This window comes from Lissotriton vulgaris, chromosome 12 (assembly GCF_964263255.1).
Source record: "Lissotriton vulgaris chromosome 12, aLisVul1.2, whole genome shotgun sequence".
NCBI lineage: Eukaryota > Metazoa > Chordata > Amphibia > Caudata > Salamandridae > Lissotriton > Lissotriton vulgaris.
This window is the reverse complement of record NC_141700.1, coordinates 741,595,359-741,615,043: the sequence shown is the minus strand read 5'-3', so window position 1 is coordinate 741,615,043 and position 19,685 is coordinate 741,595,359. Positions and strand designations below refer to the sequence as shown.

Sequence of the window (19,685 nt, the reverse complement as noted above, 5' to 3'; positions counted from 1 at the left end):
TATTTTTCCTGACCCGTGGACTTTGGGCACTTTACCACTGCTGATCAGTGCTAAAGTGCATATGCTCTCTGTATAAATTCTTATTGTGATTGGCTATCCATGATTGGCATATTTGTTAACCAGTAAGGCCCTAGTAAAGTGCACTGAGTGTGCCAGGGTTGGAAATTCAAATGCTACTAGTGGGCCTGCAGCACTGATTGTGCCACCCAAATGATTAGTCCTAAAATGGTGTCTCAGGCCTGCCACCGCAGTGCCTGTGTGCAGTCTGTGAACTGCCATGTCAACCTGGCCAGTGTACCCACTGACCAGGCCTAACCCTTCCCTTTCTGTACACATTGGACACCCCTATGGAAGGCCCAGGGTACCCCCTTGTGTAGGGTGCAGTGTATGTGAAAGGCAGAGCATGCACTAGTGCAGGTGACATGCTCTGGTAGTGAATTACAGCCATTTTCGTTTTTCACTATTGTAAAGCTATCTTGCCCATAGGCTATCATTAGGCTATCATGGGGAATGTTGGCTACAGTGGCTACCAGCATATCTTCCCATAGGAGCAAGATAGGACATAAAAGTCTGGTATCCCTGAACTCAGAATTTAATAACACATCTTTTAGGAAAGGTTGTTTTTAAATCCTGTGTTTGAGAACAGCACTTTTAGAAAGTGGCTGTTCTCTTGTCTGACCTTTCTGAGTGCCTTGGCCTATTTGTGAATTGACTGTCTGGTTTGTGAGTGACAAGGGCTGGGTGGCTCCCAGGGGCTGAGTGGGCCATCCCTGGGCTGAATAGAACCATCTGCATCTAGAGTGGTGGGAGGGAATAGCACCTGGGCCTGAATAGGGCTGTGCCTGCCTTCCACAATGCTGGCTCCACCTCCTGCTGGGCGGCTGATGACCCTACCCCTCTCTCTGAAAGGAAAGGAGAAGCCAGGAAAACAAAGTGCTCAAGGAACACCCAGAACTGGTTCAGACCGGGCTCAGAGCCCTCCTGCAAAAAGGAAACAAAGACATTTAGGGGTATAAGTACAGGACCCCTGACTACAGAAAATTAGATCATCCTGGAATCAAAAAGGAACCTCTGCCAAGGAGAAAGCTGGAAGACTGAAGAAGGAAGACTGTCCTGCTGTATGCTGTTGACTGGCCTGCAGTTGATTTCCTGCCAAGGAGAGAAGAAGGACTTTGCTTTGTACTGTGTCCCCTTGCTTGAAGGAATCGCCAAGGGCCTGAGAAGAGCTGGCTCCTTGGAACAAAAGGACTTCACCCTCAGCTTCCCTGAACTCTGCTGAGAGAGTTATGTCCTTCCTAGAGTGCTTGGGCAAGTTGTGGTGCCTCTGGAAGTTGTACCTGTGCTTGGGAAGCTGGAAACCAAGAAACTAAGGACTTTCTGCAAAGTTTCACGCATCGCTCGCTTGTGGAGCGCATCCCAGTCAGTGCAAGGAAATTCCCGCCGCCGCGAAGGTCGAGATCGTCGCAGCGCCTGTTGCCATTGCCAGAGCCGTTGCATCCTTTGTTTGCGGGACCTACCTGTCCGGTGCGGGAAGATTACCATCGCTGGGAGTATTGTCGCAGAGCCTGTCGTCACTGGGTGAGATCGTTGCATCAGTTGTTTGCGGGCCGCATCACGTTGCTGTGAGAGTCATTGCAGAACCATCACATCAAGGGGCGCGAGAGGAGAAGATCGCCAATGACCCGCGCATCCGCGATGCACCGGAGATCGTCGCAGCCCCACAGATCATCGCATCGTACCTTTTGCGAGCCGCTTCCACCGAAACCTGTGCACCGGAATCCACACAAGGTATTGCATCCCTCCCCATACAGACCGGAGTCACTGCAACACGCTCGCTGCGTCCAGCGGGGTTGTCGCATCGCCTCCCCAGGGTCTCAGGAGTGACGCATCACTTGCTTTTCCACGCTGCAGCTTTCACTTGGAACCTTTGTCGCATCTAAAGGGACTGTTGGCTAAAACTTGACACAACTGAGGATTATTTTAACGCAACCTTAAGAACACTTTTGAAACCATATTCTTGAATTGTGTATGTTGGATTTTTGTCGTTTTGGTCTTATCTAGTTTAGATTAAATAAGTTTATTTTTCTAAACTTTTGTGGAGTCCATTTGTGGTGTTATCACTGTGTTACTGTGAGTGTTGGTACAAATACTTTACACATTGCCTTTGATAAGCCTGTCTGCTCGTGCCAAGCTACCAAGGGGGTGAGCATGGGTTATCTAAAGAGTGTATCCCCCTTAGCCTGACTAGAAGCAAGGGTCCCTATTTGGACAGTGGTACCAACCTCTGCCAACCAGAGACCCCCAGATCTAACAGAAGGTGTCCCTTCCGGCACATAAACAATCCTAAAATGCAATTCTGTCCCTTTCATGTGTGTTGCACAAGGCAGCACACATGACTAAAGCAAAAACAAGGAGAAATAATGAATTTCTCTGCATTTTGCCAACTTAAGACCAGGGTTTTCCTGGCCTTCATTTTGAAGATGCCTCCTATGTACGCCACCCTTGTACATAGGGGGCAGCGTCAAATACAATGGGTGTTGCGGTGGAACGCCCACCACAACACCCACAGCAAGTCCCTCTCACACTAAGCATAGTGTGAAAGGGGGCCTTACGTGCAAGATAGGGTAAAGCTGCGTAAAGTGGCTTAATGCTGCCTTGTACATAAGGCAGAGCCCCTATCGCCACCACAACGTCGGTAAAAGTGAAGTTGTGGTGGTGATAGGGGCTTGTACATATGCCACTTAGTGCCTTACAGCCCATGTTGATATATATAACCCTGACCCCGTGGCAATTTTTTCAAGTACTTATAGATCCTGTGGTTTTTACTGAGCAGGGATACTACCATTCCACTTCCACTGACCCAACCTGATATTGTACGCATGATTTTTGGCAAAAATTCATTTAGCATTTCGGATAAATCTAGCTCTCTCATTCAGTCTATATCAATTGACCTGGGAATATGGGCTGATAGGTGAACTCACAGCCTAGACAAGGAGGTTATGAAGCAAGAACTTGTTTGCATTTTAGGGCGATTATGTTGGGTCATTACTCCCACCAGGCATGAGAGGCCAGATTTATCCGACAATGTTCGATTTTTATATTTGCCCCTCCTAACTGAGAACATTATACTATAGACTGTTCTTCTGTCCACGTTGCTCAGCTGAAGCAGCTGATACTGTCCATACCTTTCTTACTTGGTCTAAACTCTCATCATTTTGGTCCTTGGTAGAGCGGCAACTATTACTTGTTCAAACTTTTCGAGTGATATAAACTCTCAGAAGATGAGGTTGTTGTGCATAGATACCACTGAGTGGGTCCCTTATGTCCTCTCGATGGCTAGGTTAATACTTGCGAGGAATTGGAAATCCTCACACCTGCCAGAATATGAGCGCTGGAAAGAGGTTATTGCAGCACATGAACTAGAACATCAGATAGCTGAGGCTAGAGGATTTAAGGTGAAATACCATATTGTCTGAAGGAATTTAAGAGAGTATATAAGGTCAGAGCAGAGATTGTTGTTAGCTCTGCTTATGCTGACAGCTGTCAGTTGCTTGTTTAACCCGCCGCCACGGTGCGGGTGTTTTATGACTGGCCGTGGTCAGGACGGCCCCCGGCCGTTCTTCGCACACGCCCACCATGACGTCGGATGGCCGGGGACCATCCTATGCATGCAAAGGGTTAAAGATTTATTGGAACATTGTTATGTGTTTTTAATGTAAATAAGGAACGAATGAATGACACTCAGGGCTATTTAATATCTAACTTCCTATTTAATTTACCATGTTGACTGCTTTTTTCTGTTTACTGCACTGTATAATTATATATCTGCATATATTTAGTGTTTCAATGGTCATGATGATTTTATGTCCTCTGGGTGTATTCAATATTTTATATCGTATTCAAGTCTTCTATATTTCTAAGATTTATACTTTGTATGCAGTACATTTACTGCTTGCACTCTCAATAAAAAACATACACTAAACAAATTGATAGTTTTATACTTAATCTAATATTTGGTGATGAATGATAGCTTTAGGACATTGTTGTTGATATCAACATATAAAGGAGGCCCTTTGGGCCTTACATCTTATGTTGATGAAAGGGGATGGAAATACTATTCTGAGATTAAAAGTAACACTGGTGTCATGGATTATTACTACATCATTTAAGGAACATTTTGTTATTCCCAGGAACAAACAGTATTTTGAGACATTAAATAAATGACCAACTGCCACTGGTCCTCTGGCTTAGATCTTTGACCGACCTTGAAGATGTAATGAGATATTGCAGTAGCATTAAAAGGTGACCTCAAGGGTAAATGAGTGCCTTAGAAAGGCTGATGACGTAGCATATCACAAGGTAGAGCAAACACTGTTACTGTAATTACGATACAAGAAACTAGAATTGCCCTCTACAAAATGAGGCACCTCAGCACTCTGAAGGTGCTGGAAAATACTGTCTTCTCAAGAGCATCTCCTCGATCAACCTAAGACAGATGTGAGGAACAGACTCATCTCAGATGTTCAACATTACCAAGGACTAAGCATAGTTGTTTATTCAGATTTACTCCTAGACCAACATTAGACATCCCTCTCTTGGATGCTTTGGTAGTTGCATTGGCAGAACATCTATGTATAAACGCGTGTGAAGATTCTTGCTACAACTTCTTAAAGATTCTTCGGCACCGCCTTGGTATAATGTGTTGATATCACCTAGAGCAATTTTGGCTTCACATGTTAGAGGCTGATTTAGCCCTTGGTGGCATTCATTCTATCAGACTGGTGCAGGGCATTACGTCCACCATCTTAACAGAAAGAAGGCCAATATGTTTTCAGTTTACTCTCAGACCGGCTGTTATCTCTGTGCGCTCACTGAAGGCACCGCAATGGACGGCCCTATGAAGCCTCTGAAATGCTGGTGCACGGACGTTATCTTTTAGGCACCCGCACGACAAACCTTTTTCTGTTTTTTAGAAAGAAACTCTCAAAGTAGGTGGTTGTTTCCGTCAAACAAAATACTAATGGCCTCCATACCCTCAAGTGTTACAAGCAGGCTGGGGAGGTCAATATTTATTTTTCTGGGGTTTTTTTTGACGCCAGGTAAAATCAGGTTTTACTTGGCAGTGACTGACAGAAAATAAAGGGCCCGATTCACAGAACTAACTTAAGACAAAATCCTAATCTTACTACTTTTGGTATTCACAGAAGTTAGGATTTTGTCTTAAGACAGACTTAAGACAGACTTAAGTTAGGATTCTGTCTTAAATTTGTCTTAAGTCTGTTTTAAGACAAAATTCTAACTTCTGTGAATACCAACAGTAGTAAGTTTAGGATTTTGTCTTAAGTTAGTTCTGTGAATCAGCCCCATTGACATCAGACTGTCTCCTCTAAAGAGGGCAGGTGGTCTGATACCCTTAGTCTGACAGTCATTTATCCATCTGGTCGTTGGAGTAAGCTTCGACAAAAAAGCCAGCAGAGGCACTTCCAATAGAAAACTAGCAGCCTGCCTGAGTTACAACTAGGGATGTACGAAATTTGCATAATTTTCTTTTGCATAAGCATGGGAAATTTGGGGAAACTTTCTAGCTATGTTTTAGAGTGCAATGCTTGCTAAAAGGAACCTCTGCTTCACCAATTACTAAAGTCATACAGGCATCCCTCCTTCCTTCACTACAGTATGGGCACCAGGCTTTTCCCAGTGCCTGTTCTTCCATTCTAGAGAACACACAGTGCTCAGGTTATAAGAACATATTTCATTTGCCCAGGCAACTCCGCAGATCCAGAATTCGGCTGGAATTAGGCTTGGCAAATCAAACACTAACTTGCTAGTGTGGCACTTTGAAATATTATATACGCAAATTGAAAGCACCAGGGAACTCACTAAGACCTGTCTTAGAGTCCTATTGGAGAGCCCAGGGAGCCCATAACACAGACAACTACAGAAGGCAATCACATCTTTCCAAATCAAACCACCAGCGCTAATTCTTTATTCCATATCCTTTTTGATTTAGAGAAAGGGAATCAATAGACAATTGTTTTAAACTTTATTCCAGCAACAGTACGCTTGTTTAAAGTGCTCAGAGATTCAACTTCCTCTAAATTCCTAATACTCGTTGGGAAACCTCAGTGTTATGTTCCAAGTCCATCAACAGCTGAGTGCACAGAGATATTGGGGCAGATTTACAAGGACTGGCGCATCCATGCATAATAGCAGGGATGCGCCAGTTAAGATGCAACAAGCAGGAATACCCTTGCGCCACCACGAATGCGTCGCATTCACAATGCGGCAGCAAGAATAGTCAGATGGGTGTCGCATCTTCTGGCGTTAGGCAGCTCATTGCTGGAGTCGTGTCGCAAGCGTGCCACAACTCCTAACATGCTGTGTCACTCCTTACGCCTGCTTCAAGCAGGCACAGCGTTTTGACACAGCATGGCCGCAAAAGTAACTCAGTGAAATCTAGTAGATTTCACTGCATCACTTTTACTGGGCTTCCTTGAGACGGGAATGCCCACCCTGCATACATTATACCTGACGCAGGTATAATGTAGCGCAGGGCTTTACAACATGACGCATCTCACTAGATGTGTCACATTGTAATTCTGTTGCATGGTGGCGCGTTGTTTACGACACCGCTGCATCACAGAAGTGACACAACAGTGTCGTAAACATGTCACAAGGGGCTTCTAACTCTGCCCCATTATATGTAAGCATCGGCCCAGATTACCAATAGCAGGCTTCAACCCGGCATGGGCCAACTCAGGTAAGGAAGGGGCATACAGGCCATGTAACTTTAAACAGAAATCTTGGTGACACCTTCTGTGTTGCTTCATGTCATATGGAGGGCCTTACCAAAACCATTTTTTTTGCTTAAGGGGGCCCGTGCTTGCTTTGAGGCATCCTCGATATGTTTCTCCCAATAAGTCTAAGATCTTTATCAAGTTGTGGGAAATTCGCCGGGCCGGACTGGCCATAGTGGGCACTGGGCAATCCCCCGGTGCGCCGCATGGGTGAGGGCCGGTTTTGGGCCCCTGGGGGCCGTTTTTGTTTCAAGGCCGTTTTTGCAGCACCTCCAAACCCCCCCCACCCTCCCCCGAGTAGGGAGGGGGGGAAGGGCGAGCACTTTGCCAGGGGCCAGTTATGGTTCCCAGTCCGGCCCTGGAAATTCGTCAAGGACCTCAGTACCCACCTTCAATGTCAATCCAGTCACTCTCATCCTTTCAAACATTCTCAAAAACGTATAACTGATTATTGAACCAAGGAATCCAGAACCATCTAGCCATATGGCATGGCTCACAGTGCGCCTGTTTTACGCCACGCGGTCTAACTATTACTTATATCTTGGGGCAGCATCTTGCAATATTGCACTTTCACTACTCTGCCTTGGGTTTTATCCTTGCTGTTTTATGACCTCAGTATTTTAAGTGATTTTACTATAATTAACATCACTTCCTGGTTACCTGGGGATGCATTCCGAGTCTTTTTTTAGAAATAATGTTTCCGGTATCTGAAATGTATTGGCTAGTAAAACTGCACCTTGACGGTTGTACCTATAATGAAATATGAACTATGTTCTTATATCATGTGATGGTTTAAATGAACTAAATCTTTGAATACTTGCATTAGTGTTTTGATACAAAGACGTGTTTCACCATAAGTAAGCAGCACCAAAAAGACATCTGGGCTGAGCAACATCTGCTCGTATTCTGGCTTTTTGTGTTACCCTTGGGCCCTTGCAGTGCAACATTGCTTTAAATGGTGAGTAACTATGCAACATGGCATAGTGGCATAATTTCACGATCGTCACTTAATAATTGTACCACAAAATCTCAGAAATTATGCAAATGACACCTGCGTAATTTCAATGCACCTCGGCCTACTTAAAATAAAGAATGCAGTCAGAGGATTGGGCAGACATGCTACCGATTGCCCTGTTTGTCAAACTCTAAAAAAAGCCCAATCTCTTGTCTCTGATGTTGTCTGCCTTCGTGGTTGAATGTTATCTCTTCTTCCTAAATTTATACACATTTTTAATTTTTTCTCACATCCAACAGATTTCCCACAACAAATCAGCTCTTACCTGCCATGGTCTGAAGTTCATGATATCTGCACATGCACCATGATGGAAGGGACCCCTTCCCGGGATGCAGGATTGTAAATCCTGAAGTGCCATTGCCAGGGCATACACCGCACTGTAGACATTGTAGGTGACTCTAGGGTTGTGGAGCTCAGGAAGAACACTGAAAGGAATGTCCCTCTTCTCATCCCAGGAGCATGGCATAGGTCTGTCACTGATTGAGGTTAGGGCAGCTTCTCCTTCAAGCCATGTGCAATTAAACATTCTTTCCCAGAACTCTTTCATGTAAATATCCTGTAGAATTTTTGCAGGGGGTCTAACAGTCAGGAAATCCTTAAAGCCCATCATCTCCTGACTATGGATTGCAAAGCCAATGGTGCCAATGAGGATACGGGAGTACTTCTGGGCGGAGAGAAGAGAGGATGTTGACCAAGCTTCTGTTGCAATCCATATCTTCCCAACAATATCCTGGTTCACCAGCTCATCCATGACGGTGTACATGATGGTGTCGCTTGAGAAGACGACAATAGCCGTAGCAGAGGACAGTTTGATCGCTTTTGAAATCTGACGTGCAGTGCGGTCAGGCTCATTTTTGAAGATAGTCTCAGAGAAAGCAATACAAATCCCAGCCTTGGTAAGCTCCTGCTGCAGGTTATGGACACCCTGTTGTCCATAGTCATTGTCAGCAGCGAGCAGCCCCACCCAGGTCCATCCAAATTGGATCAACATTTTTGCCAGGCCATGGGTTTGGAAATCATCACTGGGGATGGTGCGGAAGAAGGAAGGAAACTGAGTGCGGTCACTCAACAGTGGACTTGAGGAAAAATAGCTGATCTATGAGAAAGAAAATGACAGAAAATGACAACTTAAATCAACATAATACATGGAGTGTATCGTGAATGGAGTACACATCGAGCAAAAGCCTTATGTTTCAGGTTGGCAGGTTCATGTCTTAACATAAATATGACTAAGGTGAAAAAACTATGATATTTTGTAACTTCAACATTGTCACTACACAGAAAATGTAAATTATTCTATGCTTGTGACACTTAACATTGTCACTACACAGAAAATGTAAACTATTCTGTTTATGATACTACGGGCCCCATTAGGATGGCAGGCGGATTGCCCCCGCCAGGCTGGCGGTAGCCACCGCCAGCCTGGCGGGTCAAATCCGCCCGCCATCCTTCCCTGTATTCCCCCCCGCCATATTAGAATGGCGGGGGGGACCACGTGGGAGCAAAACACCGCCCGCCACTTTTCCGCCCCGGTCGCCTTACGGCCGGGGCGGAAAACGAGTAACATGCAGGCGGTGTCTGTCAGACACCGCCCGCAATATTACAATGGGCATTTTTCAATGCCTTTCCGTGGCAGCAATGCCGCCACGGAAAGCCATGCGGTGTTCACTCTGGTGGGGCCCCTGTGGGCCCCCAGAGTGAAGGCCAAAGGGGGGTGGCACACGGGGGGTACCCCCCTGCATTTACATAATCAAAGCGGTAGGTACCGCGCGGTGCCTGCCACTTTGATTATGCAAATGCTGCAAAGCATTTTTAGTATTGTGGCGGGCGGAGCACAGAGCTCCACCCGCCACAATACTAAAAATACAGGATGTGCCCGCCACAGTGGCGGGCACATCCTAATGGTGCATGCGGGACCCCCGCCCTTAGGGCGGGCGGTCCCGATTTCCGATAGGATGGCGGGCGGGCAAAGCCCGCCCGCCATCCTAATGGGGCCGTTAGTTATCATTTTTGGATCAGCGAGCATGGCCACTATTTAACAAGATCTAAATCACCTTGAGTGACACAAATAAACAAAATGCAGCATAAGTCTTTTGACTCATCAAATTATGTATTCTGGTAAAGGGGGCTTGTTATAGCATGGGAATATGTTTGTCAAAGAGCATTTTATTCCAGAGCAATGACTTATCTCCCATGCTAAGTGATTGTTGTGAGTGTTTTGGATGTGTGTGTGACTCTCACCTTCTAGTCCTAAACATATTGAATTCTTGTTATATTAACAATTAGTGAATAAAGTGGCAGAGTGGGCTTTATTTAAGACCCAGATGCTTTAATTGTTAAATATTATCTGTTAGAATTTGGGTCTCCAGTTTGCAAAGGTTTGCACCCTGTCCAAGTAGGGACCACAATCCCAGTCAGAGTAAGTCAGATATACTACCTGAACTAGCCTGTGCTCACCCTCTGGTAGCTTGGCACAGAGCAGTCAGACTTAACTCAAGAGACAATGTGTAAAGTATTTGTGCACACTTTAATTACAGTAACACAGTGAAAACACCACAAAAACACTCTGCGCCTGTTTACAACAATAACACTTATTTATCTGAGGAAAACAAGACCAAAATGACAAAAATCCAATAGGTACAACACAAGATAATTTTTTCAACAAATAAATCCAAAAACAGTGGTTAGAAGTCAATAGCGTTAAAAGGTTACTTGATGTCACACTAGACCAGGATAAATCCAAAGTTCAGGCTGACTACAATGGAGGGCAGACTGGCTACAGGACTCATGCAGGGACTGTTAAAAAAGAACCTTGGATGGCGCAAGCATCGTCATTGAAGTCTCCATGCTTCGGTTCCGATACATATGGTCGGGTTGATGCTTCAAAGTCGAGCCTCGTAGATAGGTCCTATGTTGTCTTCATACCCCTGATGATGCATGCATTGTGTCATCGTTGATCCTCACAGCGGTGTCCTTGGATCGGCACTGTGTCATAGTACAGCGACAAGGCTCTTGTCTGAAACCAACTCTCTTTAACATTTATGTAGCCCCCCTGCCCAAAATTGCCATAGCTTTTGGCTTTAAACATTTATTGTATGCTGACACACTGTCAATTTGCACACTTAGTAAAGACTTGATCAATGCAAAAGTGCACTTTTCTGCTGGTAATGCAGCCATTGTGACTCGGATGACAGAAAACTGTCTACAGCTGAATGCCAGTAAGACTGAGATTATTCTCTTTGGTAAGTCCCGACAGCTCTGGACACCAGACTGGTGGCCCTCGAGTTTGGGCACTACACTGAATTCAAAATTGATTGTAAAGAATCTGGGAGTTCAACTTGTACAAGCACTATAAAAGAGAAGGTTGGCAACAACATATAGAGACTTGTGTTCATATGTTGCGCTTGTTACAGAGAGTTTTCACTCTCCTTCCACACTATGCGAGGAAGACCTTGATTCAAGCATTCATTATCATCTGCTTAGATTATTGTAATGCCTTATTAGCTTCCATCAACATTGGTAAATAAACTGCAGGTGGGTCAGAACACTGCATCGCAAAATATTACCAATCTTCTTCCCAGGTCAGCTTCTTCTCTTCATTGGATGCCAATTCACAAAATAATTATTTTAAAGATTTTCTGCCTGACTCATAAGTCCTTAAATGGCAAAGGCCCAAGCTAAATATCTTCAAAGCTTGTTCCGTCATGGCCAAGTAGACCATTAAGATCCAATGACAATGTCCTGCTTACAGTCCCCTAGACAAGAAAGTCTTGCTCAGGTGGAAGGTCCTTTTCCTACATATTCCCTTTCTATTGGAATGAGCTCCCATTTCACTTGCATCAATGTACTGATCATTTTAAATTCAGAAAATTTCTCAAGCCTGAGCTGTTTGCGATCTAAGCACCTGGCCTGCCTGTTTATGTTTGGAGCTGCGCCAATGGGCATTGCATCGGTTCTGACCGACACAAAGATGACGGTGGTGGAGTTTGGAGCACAACAGCTGCAGAACCCACTTCTGAGACCCAGGATTCAAGGAACCCCAAATGCTAGGGAGGACTCGCAGATGCAGAGTCCAGCAGCTGAAGCGTACTTGAAGTAAGTCTTTTATGGCCCTGATACTTCAAGGACAGGAACAAGGCCTTGGAGAACCGTGGGTTTATGGATGTATAGAGCAGCACCAGTCCATCTCCATCCCAGGCAAGAAGCTTCAGTGAGCAGGCCAACACAGCAAAGAAGGTAGCAAAGTGGCAGTCCTTCATACAGCACAGCAACTCTTCTTCCAGGCAGAATGTCCTTGGTTCCAGCAAAGTCTGATTTGGTTGTATCGGTTGTCCTGTACTTAACAGAAGCTTAAGAATTCAAAGTCTAATGCTTCAAACACTTCATCATATATTCTTTGCCATGATGTAGTCATGATTTTAATACAAGACTTAAGAAAAGATCCTTGACAACCCAGCAAGGTTGAAATATCACTAACTAATGACATTCCAACGGTAACCCTATTTATGCTTGAAATTAACACAAGTTAATAGAGAATAGATGAAAAGTGAATAAGTCTTGGAAAGGGAATTACAAAGGAGGAGCAGAGAATTAGCAACGTTTAGCATGCCAAAGCAGAGGTAAACAGAAATTAGCACTGGGAGAGCTGTGTTGAAGAATTAGACAGAAGAGATTGGGTCTGATTTGGAGTTTGGCAGACAGGGCAAACTTGACCACTTTATGACATAGTATATATTTTATGTCACTTTTGAAGTTAAAAAATATACCTGTCATGTTTATGGCAAAATATGCCAAAGTCTTAATCAGATACTTTGATCATAGAAACAAGAGAACTAACTTTAGACTTAATAGGTTGCCAGAAGGAACATACTGGAGATGATTTTGTTAATTTCTTACAATAAAATATTCCAAAGATAGTTGTTTTTTCTTTTTTTGTTAACTTTAATCTTCTAAAGGCAGATTGTCTTTTAGCAAAGGTTATAGTCCTAGAAACCTAGAGGAATAATAATTAATTTTCTCAGCATTTTAAATCTTAAGACATTAAGGAGCATCAAGAATCTCTTAGTATTCAATACAATGCATTTCAGGCTTCTGATCTTAATAATACAAATTTCTGTTTTCAGTATAGAGATAAATTAAGGTCAAAGTTTCATTGCCGCTCATAGGAGAACTTTTGCATCACCGCCCTGTTGCTGTCATGGGACTCCAAGGACCAGGAGCCCCGTAATTGCCTGCACCTGTGCTGCCGCCTACATTACTGCTCGCGGCCCCTGCTTCGTGGGAGCCGCTCGTAGCAGAACTTTTGCATCACCGCCCTGTTCCTGTCACGGAACTCCAAGGACCAGGTGCTCCGTAATTGCCCACACCTGTGCTGCCGCCTACATTACTGCTCGTGGCCCCCGCTTTGTGGGAGCTGCTCATAGCAGAACTTTTGCATCACCACCCTGTTGCTGTCACAGGACTCCAAGGACCAGGAGCCCCGTAATAGCTCGCACCTCTACTGCTGCCTACATTACTGCTCGCGGCCCCCGCTTCGCGGGAGCCGCTCATAGCAGAACTTTTGCATCACCGCCCTGTTGCTGTCATGGGACTCCAAGGACCAGGAGCCCAGTAATTGCCCGCACCTGTGCTGCCGCCTACATTACTGCTGGTGGCCACTGCTTCGCGGGAGCCGCTCATAGCAGAACTTTGGCATCACCGCCCTGTTGCTGTCACAGGACTCTAAGGACCAGGAACCCCGTAATTGCTCACACCTGTGCTGCCGCCTACATTACTGCTCGCGGCCCCCGCTTCGCGGGAGCCGCTCGTAGCAGAACTTTTGCATCACCACCCTGTTGCTGTCACGGGACTCCAAGGACCAGGAGCCCCGTAATTGCCCGCACCTGTGCTGCCGCCTACATTACTGCTGGTGGCCACTGCTTCGCGGGAGCCGCTCATAGCAGAACTTTGGCATCACCGCCCTGTTGCTGTCACAGGACTCTAAGGACCAGGAACCCCGTAATTGCTCGCACCTGTGCTGCCGCCTACATTACTGCTCGCGGCCCCCGCTTCGCGGGAGCCGCTCGTAGCAGAACTTTTGCATCACCACCCTGTTGCTGTCACGGGACTCCAAGGACCAGGAGCCCCGTAATTGCCCGCACCTGTGCTGCCGCCTACATTACTGCTTGCGGCCCCCGCTTTGCGGAACGCGCGCCGGAGTGCGCCGTGCGAAGACCGTGCCGAGGGCGGGCCCGTTTGTGCCCATTCGAGCATGGAAGAGGACAGGACGGGGCCCTCCTCTGACATCTTTGATACGGAGTATATACAAAGGTTAGTGCTCATATGTTGGGCTCCAGGACTGTTTGTTAATTCAGTTACAATTAGCCAGTGTAGACTTGTACCCTATTGGAGCAGCTGCTGAGCACCCCCCCAAAATCATGACGACCTGTAGAGTGCAAAAGTTAGGAAATCTACATCTGGTGGGTCGATAGTGGGTTGGCTGGGTCAATTCTTAATTAGGGCATCTTCTGTATTGGCCCACAAAATTGAACTGACCGAACAACGGTTATCACAGGATCCCATTTTTGGTAAACGGTCGTCTATGGCCAGGTTGGCCCTTGTAACCTCACCAAAGCAGCCTCCAATTTCAGTCATTGTCTCTCCTGTTAATACAGGCAATGGCAGCCAGCAACTTCAAGACGTTGGGGGGCCGCCTAGTATTTCTTCCTGTTTGGATGTTACACCAGCTACCCTGCATGTTCACTTACAAAATCAAGAGCATGCTAGCGCCACAATTCCGAGAGCACAAACAAGGTCTATGTGCAGTTCTACCTCGAAAGTCGCGGCTAAACAGTGTGAAACCAGTGCCAGCAACCAAGAGAAAGCGTGGAGGAGCTCCCCAGAGGAATAAAAAAGCAAAAATTCCAAAATGTACCAAGTCCGGAGATTCAACAACTACGGGAACATTAATTAGTCCTGAACTATGTCACCCAATAATACAAGTGAGCACGACTACATCAAACTGTGGTGATGGTAATCTAATCCAGACAGGAACAGACTTCTGGTCCAAAATGGAAACTCTACTTACCAATTCATGTCTTCTCCACTACGATAGACTCAACTCCATAGAGGAAAGACTCTTGCATCTTGAATCACTTTTGGTATCTTACTATGCTAAGGATACTGTGCAGGATGAAGGGGGCATTGGGAATCCAGAAAGGCCAGATAGGCAACAAATGTAATTTGCAATTCTTATGTTCCTAGTAATGTACCTCAACTGCCCTCTCCCTATTTACCTCTTAACTTACCTTTACCTCTAATCAGTAACAATGCTGTGACAAATGCTATACCAACGGGCAGAAGTGTGGTAAATGGTGGGAGTGGAGGAAACGAGAATATGAACCCAGCTATGCTTCCTGAGGAGGGTGGCTTGATGTATGGTTCAGAGAGAACGGCCAGTCCGTGTGCTCCTGTAAGGGGTGCTGTGATTACAGACGCACCAAAGATAGTACTACCGTGTATAGATCTTCCCCCAGAGTCAACACCGTATGTTGTGGTACTAGCAGGGGTTCCTGTATTGAACCAAGGCAAAGATGAGTCATATACGGATCTTAAAAATAAATGTATCTTCTGGTTGAACAATAACAGGCCACTCCCCATACAGGCATCCAGCGAAATTCTCTTTACCCGAAGAGTAAATTGGGTGGGACAACGAAATAAAAATATTGAGGGTGACTGTATTGTGATTAATTTCGGAAATAGGCGGGCTGTTGAGCATATATGTAATTGGTATTCAGCACGGCCAACAACACAAATACAGTCCCTTCCCCATACCTACTTTTACCCTGCCACTCATAATAATCACATTTCCAACCCAAAGAGAAGAGGCCAGTTTCGGGGTAACTGGGATAGTTGGGGACTTAGAGTCCAGACAGGCAATGGAAATTGGGGTGAAGCCATTAATAATACTCCCCTACCAATTCAATTTCCCGTGAGTAACAGATTCAGTGTCATGGACCAGGTAGATTGACAGCTGAGAAGTAGCCATCATCTAGCTCCCCTCGATAATAAGCTGGGACTGTTAGAAGCTGGCAAGGGAATTATGGCCTACGAACAGACCTTCCCCCCAAATAGTTCCCAGGGGTGTGAGAGTTCCACGAAGGGAGTTATTGATGAGAACAGGGGAGACGCGGGGGTAGTAGGGATGTTGGTGTGCTGTTTGGCACCTCGTCACAGCTAACACAGGATGGTGTAGCTAGAGTTGTACCTCCTTTAACAGTCAGGGGGGCTTCAGACATAGAATTGAAGAAGGGGGTGGCAAAGCACAATTGGATTGGATTGCATACTGATGGTATGCCAGCAAAGGATGATAGACACACTATGGTACACCAGAACACTCGAGTGCTGGAGGCTAATGCTAATATTAAAATCCTTTCTTGGAATTTGGCTGGCATCAAAAATAAATTATCTTGTCCAGACTGGGGTTCGTTCATAGAAAACTGTGATGTTTGCCTGTTTCAGGAGACATGGGCTCGGGAGGAATACAAGAGAATAGGCTTTACCCCTTACAATATATTGGCCACCATGAAGGGTAGGGGAAGACCCTCGGGTGGCTTAAGTATTTGGGTGGGCACCCACCTTGGTGTTAAAGCCGAGCAGATTCCAACAAAATTTGAGGATGTACAATGTGTTCTCTTAACAATGCCCGCAAAAATACAAATTGCCTTACTTAATGTCTACTCTAGGCCAGTACAGAATGGGCAGGAATCCTGAGCCATTGAATATTTGAGGCAGTTTATATTGACTCTTGACCCAGCAGTTGTTCTGATAGTAGGGGGCGTTTTTAATTGTCAGTTTGAGCCTCTAACTACTCCAATCTTAGATGGCCCTGCTGATGAGGATCAGTACTGGCATATACCTGATCCCCAGATTCCGCCCGTTAGAGCTTGGGCGCTGCTGGTTTTACAAATAAACTTGCTCACCTTGGCATCTTCGCTTAGGGCATGCAATGGGAGGACTATATCGGATAGACCAGGCCTGCCTACTTTCAATAGAGAAGGGCAAAATACCCTGCTGGAGTATATTATAGCTGAAACCAGAACATGGGATAGGGTTTTGGATTTCCAGATCCATCGGAGACAAGACAGCGATCATAACGCCATATTAATGACTCTTAAACCTGGGAGTTAGGGTCTGTCTAACCCCGCACCAAAGCTCAACCCAGTACAAACTGTATTGTCTTTAGCGAATAACAGGCGGAGAGTGAAGTGGTGTTACATCCAGGGATCTCCAATTAAACTGGTCCTACCACATCTAATAGAAATGGGTGAGGCTGGTGCAATGGATACACAAAACGGGATTGTGGACAGGCCCCTAAAAATCCACAAACAGCTGACATCTAAATTGCTTGATGTGTTTTATCCAATAGGAAGTCAAAGGGCAAAAATCGTCTCAGTTCACCCTTGGTACAATGCAAACTGTCGTAAAGCCAAATCAGAACTGTTAATTGCAGTAAAGGCTAAGGATAGGCTAAGAATTAAGCTGTGCAGGACTAAGTATAAGCAGATTATCCATCTAGAAAAGAAGAATTGGGAAGCAGACAAGTGGGAAGATCTTAGGAATGCCCTCCATGGAATAGATCTGAAAACTTTTTGGGCAATAGTCAGCTCTGGGGGCAGGGAGGGGAGACCTGCTGTAGAACCTAATATAGCCCCAGCATTCTTGGGAAGCGCACTTTGGGGCATTGTACACCGATTCGGGCAATGACGGTATTTTTTCTTCGCTGTCGAACCCCTTCCATGAGTATTGATTGGAAGGGGTCTGGGAGATTACCTTATGCGAAGTAGAATCCACCATTGATAAATCACAACCTAATAAAGTGCCAGGTCTAGATAAGTTACCCGGGTATCTTTTTCGGATGGAACCGAAAATTTGAGGTCCGTATTTGTGTGCCCTGTTTAATGCTATTTTAAAGGGTATGGACCCGCCGTATACTTGGCGCGGGCCGAGATAGTCCTGATACACAAAAAAGGCTGCCCTCTTTTACCGTCCAACTATAGGCCTATTAGCCTAATAGATACTACTCAAAAACTTATGGGACGGGTTATTCTAGATAGAGTTCAGGGCTAGATTGAGGAGAAAGAGATCCTGAGTCTCTTTCAGGCTGGCTTTAGGACAAGTATATCAACTATTGATCAGATATTCAGACTTCAGGTCTTATACTGGAAGACGGTGCTGGTAGAAGGTGGCAGCCTCTACCTCCTCTTCGTTGACCTGAAGTCTGCCTTTGATATAGTCCCTGGAGAAAAGTTGTGGAAGGTACTGTATGATTATGGAATCCCACCATATCTTCTGGATGTGTTGATGAGGTTACACAGGGAGTCCTACGCACAAGTTAAGTGCGGGAAGTATGGAGAACTGTCAGCACGCTTCCCGGTGAACCAGGGGGTTCGCCAAGGGTGTGTTTTGGCACCTACTCTATTTTGTCTTTACATCAATGGGCTTATAGACCACTTACTTGGAGTTAAAGATAGTGATGCTCCAAGGTTAGTCTCGGGGAGGGTGCCCGTGTTAATGTTCGTTGACGACACTTTGTTGTTGTCCAAAACATCAACGAGCATCCAACGCACTCTGAATGGCTTCGCTGATTTTTGTATATCGAGAGGCTGGAGATCCATTTATCTAAAACTAAATTCATGATCTTCAACCCTCCCAGGTCTACTCGCCTGAATCCATCATTAGATGGCACTCCCCTGGAGAGAGTGAAGACTTTTGAGTATTTGGGCATCACTCTATCGGAAGAGTTGGAGTGGGATACCCAATTAGCAAGAGCATCCCTAAAGGTAACCCAAACAGTGGGGGGGGTAATGAAAATGTACAGACTGTCCACGTTCAAGCCAGCTTCCACTGTTATTGAAATCTATAAAGTACAGGCTAGGGCGGCTACCCTATATGGGGCTGAATTGTGGGGGCACTGTAGGCCCGCCAACCTCATGAAGGTAGAGCACGCATCATGAGGAATTTGGTGGGGCCTCCGCCTAGTACACCCCTTGTACCCCTCCGCATGGATTTAGGGTTATCACCCATTGAGGAGGAAGTTGCTCTAAGGCTACTGATGCATTGGAGAAGGCTATGGGTAGTCCCAGAAGTATCTCCCTATAGAGAGGAATTCAGGGAGGTTTTGCCAATTTTGAGCCGCAAGAAAATCCCATGGCTTAGTTACATTAGGGCACTTAGTAATAGAATATGAAGGCAGGAGCTCTGGGAAGCACCAGATATAGCGTGCCTATCAATAACTATGGCAGATCTGGTGCGACATTATAGCCTACCGGATATCGACGGCGGTGCAACAGGTCCAGGGCAGGCTCTGACTAGAAAGGCTGGTCACCCCCTACCGCTTCACTCCAGGAAGCATTGGCAGCTAAATCCTAGCATATGCATGAGAAGGGAATCCCCCTTTCACACCTAGATAAACACCTTAGTGAGTGTACACATAGACTGCTTTACACTCCCCACTTCTTCATTTTTACTTGCACCAACACATCTTCTTAAAAGGTCCAGAGGAAAGCCAGATTAATCTAAGGCACTGGCTGAAACATGTCGACCAACTAATGGATGTAGGGGGTAGTAACTTGCCACCCTAACATCCCCTAGCCTTATTTTAACCGCTGACGGTGGCCCAGTTATTAAAATGTAATTTACCCTCTGGTACTGGGACCCTCGCCAAGCCGTTTTAACCGACACTTCACCCAAACACCCTACACTGCACTCTCAGTAACATACCAGCTCTGCTGTAATCAGGCGTCGCAGCACACCCGGGACACATTAGGTGTCACTAGGTGGGCCCGATGATGAAGCATGCCACCAACTAGGTTGGTGGGTGAGGGCTTCATGAT

At 45.7% G+C, this 19,685-nt stretch overlaps 1 protein-coding gene across 1 annotated transcript in view; it reads right to left on the bottom strand.

The window, feature by feature from the left end:
* LOC147678520 (extracellular calcium-sensing receptor-like) overlaps positions 1 to 19,685 on the bottom strand; it is a 46,153-nt gene that overhangs the window by 20,572 nt on the left and 5,896 nt on the right. The window contains exon 3 of the mRNA XM_086945666.1: positions 8,078 to 8,908. Coding sequence (XP_086801792.1) covers positions 8,078 to 8,908 — 831 coding nt within the window. The remainder of the gene's footprint in view (positions 1 to 8,077; positions 8,909 to 19,685) is intronic.